This window comes from Chaetodon auriga, chromosome 2 (genome assembly GCF_051107435.1).
Source record: "Chaetodon auriga isolate fChaAug3 chromosome 2, fChaAug3.hap1, whole genome shotgun sequence".
Taxonomy (NCBI): Eukaryota; Metazoa; Chordata; class Actinopteri; order Chaetodontiformes; family Chaetodontidae; genus Chaetodon; species Chaetodon auriga.
In genome coordinates, this window is record NC_135075.1 from 13548792 (window position 1) to 13561780 (window position 12989).

The 12989-nt window shown below is 41.4% G+C and overlaps 2 protein-coding genes across 4 annotated transcripts in view; one reads left to right on the top strand and one right to left on the bottom strand.

The window, feature by feature from the left end:
- mapkapk2a (MAPK activated protein kinase 2a) overlaps positions 1 to 12519 on the top strand; it is a 31650-nt gene extending 19131 nt beyond the window's left edge. The window contains exons 3-11 of one of the 3 annotated variants that reach the window (XR_013078476.1): positions 2194 to 2258; positions 2552 to 2631; positions 2772 to 2898; positions 3025 to 3100; positions 3193 to 3317; positions 4229 to 4314; positions 4430 to 4510; positions 4880 to 9336; positions 9538 to 12519. Coding sequence is in view for 2 of the 3 variants with exons in the window: in XM_076755565.1 (XP_076611680.1) it covers positions 2194 to 2258; positions 2552 to 2631; positions 2772 to 2898; positions 3025 to 3100; positions 3193 to 3317; positions 4229 to 4314; positions 4430 to 4510; positions 4880 to 5029 (790 nt within the window). In the remaining variant the exon portion in view is untranslated. Of the gene's footprint in view, positions 1 to 2193; positions 2259 to 2551; positions 2632 to 2771; positions 2899 to 3024; positions 3101 to 3192; positions 3318 to 4228; positions 4315 to 4429; positions 4511 to 4879 lie in introns of all 3 variants that reach the window. The other 2 variants (XM_076755578.1, XM_076755565.1) reach the window with 2 other exon arrangements.
- Positions 11506 to 12989, bottom strand: part of il10 (interleukin 10) — a 1621-nt gene continuing 137 nt past the window's right edge. The window contains exons 1-5 of the mRNA XM_076755613.1: positions 12962 to 12989; positions 12760 to 12819; positions 12462 to 12626; positions 11734 to 11796; positions 11506 to 11616 (exon numbers count right to left, since the gene is read on the bottom strand). The exon at positions 12962 to 12989 is cut by the window's right edge and continues 137 nt beyond it. Of these exons, the coding sequence (XP_076611728.1) occupies positions 11506 to 11616; positions 11734 to 11796; positions 12462 to 12626; positions 12760 to 12819; positions 12962 to 12989 (427 nt within the window). The remainder of the gene's footprint in view (positions 11617 to 11733; positions 11797 to 12461; positions 12627 to 12759; positions 12820 to 12961) is intronic.

Below are 12989 nucleotides of genomic sequence, written 5' to 3' on the forward strand. Positions count from 1 at the left end.
TGTTGGAAAAACTGAGCATTGCAATTTCTTGTTATTTATCATCAAAACACAGACAATATAATTTGTGTTTGCCTCTGTTGAAACCGTAAAGTGATGCATGTAATGCAGATAGCAGTCACACTCAGCCTAATGGTGTGTACTGGAGTCTACCAGCATACTTAATTAACAGTATAAACCATTAAAATTGGTGTCATTTTGTCCTATGTTGTATTTTAAATAGCCAGCGGATCGTTGACCTGGTTTGTCTGTGTTACTGTGCCAAAGGTGTGAACCAGTCATTCAGTTGTTTTCGCACAGCTATCACCTGCAACCTTTACGAGCAAGCCAGTCAGAGAGAAAAAGAAATAGTCTACGTCCTCCTTGCTTTGAAACAACTGGCGGGGCTGGCTATGTGGGACTGGGGCACAATTGGGCCAGATCTTGCATTACGCCATGCAATTATTTTCACGTTGAACCTCATTTTGTTTCAAAATTTGATCATACAGTGGTTCAGGTGTTTACAATTTAGCAGTATTTCTTTTTTACTCAGAGTCTTTCTCTGCTAATTTTAGTTTACCACTTCTGACGCAGTTTAGATGAAACCACGACCACTTTGGGTGAGTGTGAGAGTGGCCGTCCACCTATCAGAAGGTCGGTGGCTCGATCCGTGCCGAAGCATGGATGGTTAATGCTCGTAATAAGCAGGTAGCTTAGCCACCGTACGGATGAACGCGTGAACAGGTGAATGCAGATTTGTGTTGTGAAAGCACTTTCACAACACGAGTGGTCGTCAGAGTAGAAAAGCGCTATACAAATACAGTCACTTCACCATTGAATTCTGAATGATGGATGCCTTGATGGCTGCTTTCACATGGAAACTGCCCAACCACAGTACACTGAACTAGATTAATTTACCTGGACTGGACTATTCCGCCACACCCCTCTCAGAGTGGTATGTTCCATATTCCCAATGTAGTGCATGAAGACACTATTCAGCAGAGTTTGTTTACTCAGTTCCAGCAGCTAGTTGAGTTGTAATATGGGTGTTCCTGCCCTGTATTCGCTTTGTGTGCATCCATTGAACTGTAAGTACTTTATGTCACAGATTAATAGTCTCAGGTACCTTCCTTTTTTTGAGATGAGGACCACTTGCTTCTTTCTTGTTCACTGCCGAGTTAAGGGCAGCGCAATGGGGAAGTTGGTTTTCCCCTGTTCAGAGTCTGTGTGTAATTGTGCTACATGCAGTGTGCTCTTTTTAGTCATTTCATATCTGAAAGCTTGCTGTAGGGAATGCTGCTGACAGCTGACAACATGTTCACATTTAATCTAAGCACACTGCACACTGTTAGCGCTGGCTGAATTTCTAGTTTATTCAAATAGTTGATATTGCGTGTAACGCACATAACTGGAATTTATTGTTTAATTCTGCCTACTTTGGTAAATAAATTGTTGTTTTATTTGGCATAATTTTACCTCAAAATACCACTTTGTGTTGATGCTGTACATAGCAGTGAATTCTTTCTAAGTAACTGTTGCTTATTGATTTGCATTATATTCTTCTTACATTTAGTTCTTCTCCTTTCAGAAACCACACACACTCACATGCACACACCCTGTTACAACTGTTCAGACATAAAGTTCTCTTTACTGGAACCTCTGGGCTACGTGTGATTTAACCAGTCACCCAGTAGATGAGAGAAGCCACTGTCAGCCCTTTGACTTTCTTTTAGTTACTGTTTATCAGAGTTTTGAGTAATGGGAAGCGTTAATTCTGTTAGCACCGCTGCTGGCAATTTGTTTTACAAACCAACTGCATGAAAATCAGACACAACCAGAGCTACACGATAGAGCCATACAGCTTGACTCAAACGTTTCCCATTGCAGCTCCAGAGGAGGAGTGACCTGCGTGAGCGCAGTTTCCATGAGAATGCAGCTGACAAGGCTTTTGTCATATGAAAGTGGCCATGGTTTCATCTGAGCTCGGTTGGAAAAACAATAGATGTGACCTGGTCTCTGTAGAGCAACCACACATGATGTGGCCCAATGTCGTCCAGACATGATTCAGTGGCATGTCAACGCAGAGATGTGCTTGTTGTTGATTTATTTACTGAGGCCTATTATACTTATGTGTTGCATGTGCACTTTGAAAATATGAAAGTGTATCTGTTTACAAAAGCCAGTTTCTAATGTGCTGCTATGTTTTTTTTCTTCCAGCATGGACGGTGGTGAGCTTTTTAGTCGAATCCAGGACAGAGGAGACCAGGCATTCACAGAGAGAGGTAATAAGCTTATATTGACTTTCTCACAATGCTGCAGTATTTTATTACATTACATAGCACAGTTTAGATATACTGCTGCATCCATGCACATATACAAGTGACGCATACTGACAGCTGGTAAATATGAAGATAACCTTTAAGATCCACGTCATAATTCAACCCCTGTTGGTGATTTTTACATTTGCTGCTCGTGGCACAGTATTGAGGTATATGGGCAGTATGCTAGCTAGTTAATGTAGCTCTCAATTCATTTGTATTCTCTGTTAAAAGAGCTATTTGTCTCTTTATTTTAGAGGCATCTGACATCATGAAGAGCATAGGAGAGGCCATCCAATTCCTGCATGCGATCAATATTGCACACAGAGACGTCAAGGTTTGTGTCCTAGAACATTTCTTGCTCTTTCTTGAGGAATTAGAGCACTCTGTCAGGGGTTTTAAAGGATGACTTCCATCGCTGTAACTAACGTCATACTCTTGTTTTGTTCTGGCTGCCTTCCCGAATCCTCCCTGCAGCCAGAGAATTTACTGTATTCCTCGAAGAGGCCCAATGCTCTGCTCAAACTCACAGACTTTGGCTTTGCCAAGGAGACCACTTCACATAACTCTTTAGCTACTCCCTGCTACACACCCTACTATGTTGGTAAGGATATGTTTCTTTATGTACTCTCATATTCTCTGCACTTGTTGCTTATTGATAAACAGTAATTACACATTTCTCTAGACGTCTAACCCTTGCTTTGCCTCATTTCTTCCTTTCTGTTTGTAGCTCCAGAGGTTCTGGGCCCAGAGAAATATGACAAGTCATGTGACATGTGGTCATTGGGTGTCATTATGTATATCTTGTAAGTCTTTTTTTTGTATCCCTAAACCCTTCATCACATAAAATGATTTATTGGTTGCTGTTACTAACGTTGCGTTTCTAAACCTTCGACAGGTTGTGTGGATACCCACCTTTTTATTCTAACCATGGTCTAGCCATCTCTCCTGGGATGAAGAAGAGGATCAGGATGGGCCAGTATGAATTTCCCAACCCCGAATGGTCTGATGTATCAGAGGAAGGTCAGGCAATAGGAAAAAAAAATTATGTGAAGGATTATGTTGTTGATAAAGAAATGTTTCACTCCTTAAAAGTAATACGGAAAAAAATGTGAAAATTCAGGAGCGAGCGATTGGGGTGTGGTGGAACAGTCCAGCGAGCGATTAGCACCTGCTGTGTTTGGTCTTACATTAGAAGACTTTCATAGAAGTCAGAAATATCATTTCATGACAAAATTATTGTTTCTGTTTAGGTTTGAACTTTGTGATCAAGAAATTGAAACTAATTTGGTCTTTTACCTCCAATTTGCTACGAGCAGTCACATTCACTACAATTGAAAGTATTGCCTAATTTCCTGAGCACTAGGGATGCATGTGTATATATGTAAGATATATATATATGGGGAAAGAGAGCAGGATGTTGTGCCCTTACTGTAACACACTTCTGAAGAACCAGCACATTTCCTACTTTTGATGTGTGCTGTTTCCTTCTCCATAACTGAATTTCTCCACTCAGTTTAAGATGATGATCTCAACACACACGTCAATTTCTTGGTCCATAACAGGATTTACTGTTTGGCTACCTCCAACCTCCAAAACAGTCTGTTCTCTCAAATCATCTCAAACACTTTTCTTTTCCAATCCGCATAACCTACATTACAAAATGGGATACTGTGAACCCTGTCAGCATGAATACATGCTTTATATGCCTCATGCCTAGCGATATACAATATACCACTCAATCCCAAAATAATAAAAGTATAGAATGATAGTTTGCCACCAACATGCAGACCAAAGACCACCACTTGCAGTTTTTTCAGCCTGTAGTTTAAATTTCAAGTTTTCCACTTACTTGACCGTTTAGATATAACTGTCTAATTGAAGGATTGAAATGTTTTTCTTTTTAATAATGTAAATAATAATTGTGTTTGCAGCTAAACAACTGATTAGGACCCTCCTAAAGACTGAGCCAACGCAAAGGATGACCATCACAGAGTTCATGAATCATCCATGGATCAATGTGAGCACGTACCGCATTTTTCAAGCTCACTTTCTCACCGTCGGCTCAGTTGCTTTTGCAGACAGTCCTTCCTTTGGAGTAATATTTGAGTGTGTGTCTGTGTGTCTTCCTAAAGCAGTCGATGGAGGTTCCCCAGACCCCGCTTCACACCAGCCGGGTGTTAAAGGAAGAGAAGGACGTATGGGAGGATGTCAAGGTCAGACGTCCAGTTCCCTTTGTATCAGTTTTGCTGGCTAAAAAGTATTATTAAAGACAGTTGTGCCTGTATTACATTTTACTACATTAAATAGAAAAATGACTTGTTTTTCATTAGCTTCATAAGTTACATTTTATACCCCGTCACTGGAAAAGTCTTAAAAGGATAAGGCCTGTGTTAATTTCTGTTTAATTAGAAACAATTTCCATTGCTTACTGTATGCCATAGACCTTCATCATTTGAAATAATGTGTTTCACATTGGACACATCTTCATCTGGCACTTGATGTAATGTTATGATGTATATATAAAAAAGCAGCAGACCGGGTGAAGCAAGTGGCCTAATGAGTTTCTTTTTGTAATTTTTCAGGAGGAAATGACCAGTGCCTTGGCATCAATGAGGGTTGACTACGAGCAAATCAAGATCAAGACCATTGAGGACTCGACCAATCCACTGCTAACGAAACGGAGGAAGAAAGCCAATAACGGCAGGGCGGACCCACAGTCTGCTGCCCACTGAAAGATGCACGTATGCATGCACATACAAACACAGGTTGTAAAAAGGAAGCAATAATTTGTCGACACGTGAGTCGCATTGCATGGATTTTCTCAGTGTTTTATTTTTCATGGCAAATTCTAATGTTTTGTAGGAGTGTTTGTTTTTATTACTCTACCATTTTAACAAGCCCGTCGCTCTGCTCCGGCAGAGAAGACATTCTGTGTTTTTACACCAGTGAAGAGATTATAAATTCTAGAAAAGGAAAGGAGAGGAGAGGGAATCGGTGAGATCTCCCTCCCCTCCGTTCCCAAATATCAGGTTGTGTACTCAGAGGGGCTCGAATGTTGGGATAGGACATGAAGCCTTAGCATTAGCAGTAGTTTTCTTTCACCCCACAGCCCTGTTCTAGCTCTAGCCCCAAACCTGTGAATGTTAAATGGCTAAATCCCAAAAATAAAAGCAAGGGAAGGTTTCCTTTTAACGTACATGCAAAGTAAGCAGATGTACTTTGAACTGACAAGTGGAATGTAAGGCTGGAAATAGTCGCCCATTTCTGGGACTTGAACTGGGAGCGTCTGTCAGGGTCAGTTTGTGTTTGTGAATGTTGAACAGAGGCCTATGCACTCACACGAGGGCCGTGTGCCATTCTGACAGAGCACCTCACTCTTGGCCCCGCTCTCCTAGCTTAATCTACGCTTGTTTTTCAGGTACGTAGATTTAGGGCAGAGAAGGATGCCACGTTTAAGACAAGAAACCTGGCTCAGCCTTTCTCCTGCATGTAGCTCATAGGAGAGTAGGAGCCAACGGATACTGTATTTTTTCATGGATTCTATGAACATATTAGCATAGGCCTTACTCAGTGTTGCTAAAGCAGCAAATGACTTTTAAACCCTACCATTTCGTTCAGGCTTTTACCAATGTTACGCTTCAGAATTTATAACATTGCCAGATTATATTTCAGGTTAATGCTATGCAGATGTGTTTGTCAGCTTGAAGTTTTGCTAGGACCCTTTTGCTAGCGTTGATTTCTGTTTGCAAATGTGTTGGGAGAGATGTCGAGCAACAATAGAGGGCGTTTGTGTGTGTTTTATGCAAGCAGTATCACCCGCTCGGGAGTGCATGGTTCAGACAGACCGCTCTGGCTCCGGGCGGCTTTCTGAAGCGGTCACTTAGCGTTACTGTTGGTTGCACCAGCTTAACTGTCAGGAGGCTCAGTGTTCTCCTACACCTCTCCTCCACACTTCCTGGAGGACTGATAGGAAGTAGAAAGTACTTAAGAGCTGCTCCTCCACCCGGAGCAGAATCTGACATACCACCAGCAAGCTGTCATCACATTCAGACAGGGTGTGACGGTCGGCTTCTCTTCAGTGTTCTGTCAACTCAACAGGACGCTTCCCAGCCCACTCGGGATCATGGGAAATGAGTGTGTTAGTTTTGTCACTTTGGTCAACCTCACTTTGTAAAATCACATCCACCTTACCCGTCACATGGCACCTACAAATCTCTCACTGTAAAAATGTTCATTGAATGTTTGTGGAAAAGTTCCTGTTTTTTTTTTTTTTTTTTTTTTTTTTTTTTTTGTCCTTCAACACTTTTTTTTGTAGTGGAAGCACAGATGTGTGTGTGTCTTTTTTTCCCCTGTCATTGAGTCTGTTCAGCTCCACCTGCCGTACTTTTGTCTGCTTCAGCTTTGGATTAAAAAACACATAAAAAATGCTCTCTTATCTCCTTTTCTGAAACCTTTGACAGTGTAAGAAAAGTGGACAAAAGGCTTTACTCCTCAAAAATGTGATGACAGCAGCGATATCCTGTTCCATAAAATGGTCTCAAAACTTCACAAACTCCTACTGTTGATGTTATGCTCAACTTCAAACATTTCATAGAGTCTCATTGATTCATAATAGTTAATAGTTAAATCCAATATCATTTTTTTATGTGTATAATGACGGCAAGTATGGAAATATGAGTTGACGTGATATTTCATAGAGTTGATATCTCTTCAATTTAAGGTTTGCCAAGAAAATGAATCAATGTTGAGACGATCCATAGGTGAAAGTGATTTAGGAATTTTAGATCCATTTTGGCAGAAAAAGTAAAATATGAAAGTAATTCAAACACTTACTTTCAAAAATCTAAGAATTAAATATATTCCCCATGTTTGACCTCTGACTCCACATTTGGAGAATTTTTCTTCTCAATCGCGCCTCCAGCTATGACTCAGGTTGCTGGGTCGGCTTGGGATTTGTGGCTTTGACACGGAGTGCACAGACTCAACTCGTGACGAGCATGCTTGCTAGCATGAGTGACTCCTGGAATATACGCATTTGCGTAGCAAAACAGCGTGGTGGCATTGAGTCAACACAGACATTTGCCAACACTGGGGTGTTCAGAGCAGTTTCCCGCTAATGCATGAGGTTATTTCTCTTCAGGTGTGAGGCGGCCATAGGCACTCAGATTCCAGCTTTGAGTGTGACGAAACCTACAGTCATCTCTCTCATCTGCCGGGTCGCTAAGTGAGAAAGGGTTTAAATGGGGCTCAAGGGGAGTCCCTCTTGGTGGTAGTCCTGTGGAGGTTCTGCCCCCTTACTCCACCTGCAGCAAACCTTGGGACACTCACCCAGCATGCCCTTCACAGAAGGAGAGGAGGCCCTGGACCCATCAGCATTGTATTGTCTGAGAGGTGGGAAACACTCTGATATATAATAACTCAGAAAGGTTAGAGGTTATGCAGCTTCTGATGTAATCACAGTCGTCTTCTCAACACGTTAGCATCATCAGAAAATTTCCGTCATAGGAAATCAGAGAAGACGTTCATAAATTCACAAATATGAAAACAAGTGATGTAATAATTTTCTTGGTTGGAAACTGAAACATGTCAGTGTAAACGTGCCGCATGTCATTACCCTGTATACCCTGTTTAGAGGTGAGGGGAAACATGAAGGATGGAGACTTTTCGCTGAGGTGGTGACACAGTTCTTTGAAGTGGCATGCCATCCTCGTTCTCACACACAAACACATCCTCTCATACACGGCGGGGCTGGTCGACCCGCTGCAGACAAGGTAGCAATAGTGAGATGCCACACATTACCTCAGCATGAAACCCACAGCTCAGAGTGAACCTTGGCAAGGTTTTCAGACGCCATCAAATGGAAAACCTTTTGTTGTCAGTTTTATGTGCACAATCATGTTCGCTATTCTTTCACATGTGCTGGAAATGAGATTGTTCTTACTGTCAAGTGCCGCTCCGTGTACATGTTGTGGTCACTGTGGTTGCTTTGATTTCATTGTTTCCTCTTATCGTTTCTCTGCTGATTATTTTAGAAACGCTGCTTTAGTTGGAACAATAAATTGTTTTCTAAGAAAAGTTCCACTGACAAATGACATGTGTATATATACTTATATCTGCATACATACAGTGAAATCATGTGGTATAGTTTGAGCCTTAGGTGCTCTGATAGAGTGAATGGAGGCTCCTTATGTAAGCATTTTTGCTGGTAATTGCACAGAAGAGTTGCTCTCATTTACTGCCACTGTTTTCAGGTCATATTCACACACAGCACATAAATATGCAGAATATCTGCTATTAAGCACATTGGTGCCAAACAATAGTGACAATAAGAGGCTTTTTTTCTGACACATTAGACTTTGTCCACCTTGGTCTGAGCTTACACGTGTCCTCCACTGAAGAGGAAAGACGTGAGGAAGAGCAGAAAGTGAACTAAAAGTCAGCTGAAACCAAGATTCAGGGAATATCTGTGCAGTGCCTACAAAGGACCTTGAACTCATCATGTATTGCATCATCATCAGTCTGGATAGATGATGCAATAGTTTTTTGAAGTGTATTATACACTGAATGGGTTGTATATGGACCATTAAGTGACTCATAATGCAGTGTTGCACTTTGCACTAACGCAGTATTAGCATATTATATGTATATCTTTAGGATCTCTACTTTGGAACAGTCTAATCTTGTACTTGACTCACTCCGATTCAAAATAATGAATCAGAGCGGATGTTTTTCACAGCTTTTGCAACGTTCTATTTCCTTTTCTTCTCATGGGAGTTTTTAACGTCTCATTTTGCCTTTTCTAAATCATACGTGCCTACAACTTTTGGAATACACAACATTTTTAATTTTTTTTTTTATTTCCAGGTCTCCACATCTTCAGCACAAGTAAAAACTATGGAGAAAGTTTTAACTCTTTTCCTGTTTGTCACTTTTAAGAAATTGAGTGAATGAATGAATGAATGACTTGCTGTGAGATGAGAGGAGATCCACCAGGCTTCATCTGAACAACACTATGAATGCTTTCCAGGAGAGACTGAAGGTAAGTGGGCTCCGTTATCCCAGAGGTGCCCTCACCATGATGGCCTTCTTTGCGCTCCACCTTCAATTGTGACCATTTGGAACAATTCTGCATAATCATAATCCCGACAGTGTGCAGGAGCCCGTAATAACTTGCTCAAATTTTGAATGATGATACTAATGAAATTGATTTTGTCATTTTGTTTCTCACCTCACCTCCCAGCCGTAGCTCTCTGAGCGGAAGCATCCAGTCATCACAGTTCAGTGTGACACGATCGTCACCAGCACTTTGACAGACAGGTGATTCAAAACGTAAACACTGGCTTTGAGGAGACTGAATCAGCACGAGTTGAAGAGTTTTTAAAGGAATGAAGCCACACTGACGAACATGATTGACCCCTATTGAAAACTATTAACTGTTATTAACACTAGTCAGAACACAAGTCACGCTCTATCAGACGAATGTTATGAATGATATTTTGCATAAGGCCCCGTCATTGCTGGAATGATACTATTCAGATCATCCCACGGTGACTTAGCAAGTGACTGATGACATGTGTTCAGAGTAGTTTCAGTGCAGAGGCCTAAGTCAAGTCAGAATCCGTGAAGTCAGGACCCTTACAGGCACTCTGTGACTTTTCTGTCCGAGTAATGTTCACACACACGTTCAAATATCATGACAGGACACAGAGCATGTGTTTTTATGCCTTTTCTGTTCAAAAGAAATTCTTTTGCTCGGGTACGGTGATGGAGGGTAACAAGTACATTAATTCAAGTCGTGTACTTAAGTACAAATTTGAGGTACTTGTACTTAGCTTGAGTATTTCCATTTTATTAACTTTATACCCCTTCTCCATCTTCAGTGGCAAATATTACACTTTTTACTCCACTACGTTTGTCTGACAGCTTTAGTTAGTTTTCAGATTACAGGTTTTTTTTTTACCCTTCCTGAAAAGCATGTATCTCTGAAGTTGCTGATTTTGAATTTGAATGTTTGTGATAAACTGAAAGATTAAATGTTCCTTTAAGTTTCAATTCTCTGACTTCTTAAACTAAATAAGCTTTTTAAAAACCTCTTAGATAAGCTGGAAAATGCAATATCACAAAACTGAAAACAGGCTGTTTTTCTGGGCTCATGAAGAGTTGACTCTTTAGACATGTGTGGCTTTCACATACAGCCATAATATTAATCCAAAAACTTTATATATAATAGTAAAACACAGACAGAGACCATTATACTGCACAATAACTACTGTGTTGTGCTGTTAATAATTTCATGCTCCTGCTTAGGTAAGGCTTTGAATGCAGAACTTTTACTTAGAGTGAAGTATTTTCACAGTGTGGTGGGTTTCACACCTCTCAGCTATCAATGTTTTGATGAATGAAACTCCTGAAAATACTGCAGTTACCCCCCTTTGGCTCTGTCACTATGAAGGAAGTGACATATCAGCACATAAGTAAGATTTGATATGTTTTAATTCAGAACTGGTCTAATCCACCCTGTGTATGAGTTCTGTGTTTTGCTGTGTGTGTCTGTAAGCGTGATTGCTTTTGCAGGCACGTTTATGTGAGCGTTTGTGCAAGTCTGCATATGCCCTGAGGGTGAGGCTGGCTAGTTGCAGTTACTGTAAATTAAGATACAGCCGTTCCGCTGCTGGTAAGTGATGTATATGGGTCACGTTTGAGGTTAGTGCATCAGCCTGTCGGATTTACACTTTCACAGTTCCCCACATATAGACGGCAGTTCTGCAGGATGTCAGTGCTTTACTCAACACATCACACATTCCTAAAAAATGGTGCATGATAGCAGCTGTATCATCGTGTGAAATAAAAAAGAAAGAGAGTCATTCATTATCAACAAGTCATTTATTTATCTGTAACAATAAAAATCTGGTCAGAATAAATACATACATATATATATATGATAAAAAATAATAATAAATATCACAGCTTCACAAGTTGTTGCAAATTCATACTGTATGTGTAGGACGCAATATGGTCTGGATACTTGTCCTTAGGACAAAACAGCAAACAGAAGTCTCAGAACAACAAAGGACATCAGTTCAGAAAGCTCATAATAGAAAATCAACATCTGGCAACAATCACAGAGTATAAAAGAGAAGAGTGCAAGGTTCAGTGACTCTTTCCCTGAGATAAGCAAGGTCACATTTTCAGATGGGTCAGCAGGTCTTCAAGCAGAGGCCACGTGGCTTCTGCGTCGTTTAGAAGCCAGATACGTCTCAATGTAGTTAAACAGCAGATCCAGCTCGCCCATGGCTTTGTACAGACCTTTACTCTCCATCTGTGGACAGACAAACGGCTCAGTTTAGTGAAATGACCTGTCAAAATAAAAGCATGCACACTGTACATATTTTATGAAACATATTTTTGCAATTGTAGATGAAATCTTGGCACTCACCTGAGTGTAAGTAGAGTTTAGGGTTGACATGTCAAACTGATCCTTGCATTCAAAGTAATGTCTCTGTAAGAGGAACAATAGGAAGATGAAGTTACCACGGGGGTTACAGACTTTCATCACACTCATCCCCTGAGACAGTGCCCTCCCTGATCCCAGTGATAAAGTGGTTCTTGTTAATGGGCAGAAAGCCTTAAACTGGGATTTGGGTCTGCCAATGCATCAAAAAGGAATGATCAGAGGTGCGGTTAGAGCAAGGAAAGCAGCGTGTCCTCCCTTCTAGTCCCCTGGACAGTGCACAGTGATGCACACTGCTGCAGTTCAGGAATCACTGACTAGTAGTGTATTATCACGGTCTGTCCGATGAGCCATCACTGAACTCTTCCCCGTCTGTCTTGGTCAGCCACTTGCCTCATTCAAAAAAGTGTGGGGAATATTTACGCAGTTTTTGGTTTCTAGTCCAAACCAGTGTTTTCCTGGAAGGCATGACCACCTACACATGCTTATGAGCAACAACTCACCCCCATAGCCAACATGTTCAAAATTTAAGCTTAACAAACATTTTGAATTTCTTTCAGGAACCTCCATGCTACACAAGTTCGTTCGGCTCCTCTCTAAACATTCAACCTCAGAGAGATTTTGCAGCACAATCATTTTGAAACCAAGCTGTACTTGGCTGCGCACATCTACATCTGAGAGTCCTGTAGGAGGAACGTGTGTCAGCTACTCACACATCTAGTGACATCAGTGTTGAGCTGGTCGAAGATCTGCTGTATGGACTCCATGTGAGGCTTTAAGTCCCGGATGTCCTGCGTTACTCCGGCGAGGGCGGACGGAAGCACCGTATCCAGGTAAAACTCTAGTATGCTGTTCATGGCGTGGCAGGCGAAGGGGGTCTGAAGCGGGAGGAAAGCACCAGTTACATGATGCCATTTCAACGCTTTAGTGCTATCTTTTAGACTGTCTTAAACTTGAGAAAACAACGTTCATAACGAATGCAGCTCGTGGTGAGTTCACGGTGAAACTTACTTTAAAGGATTCCTCGACGCTCTGGTCTAGAAGCGCTGTGTCCAAGTCATCGTTTGCTTCCTGCAGACAGAAAAAGGCTTTGAGCTCAGTGTGCTGTGAGACACGGAGATGACAGCGCAGCATCACCTGCAGGCTGGCGGGACAGGTGATGCTGCAGCCAACGTCAAGGTGGGTGCAGAGTGGGTGCTGTGTTTCTACTCACATAGAAGTCCCGGATGTGCATATAGTTG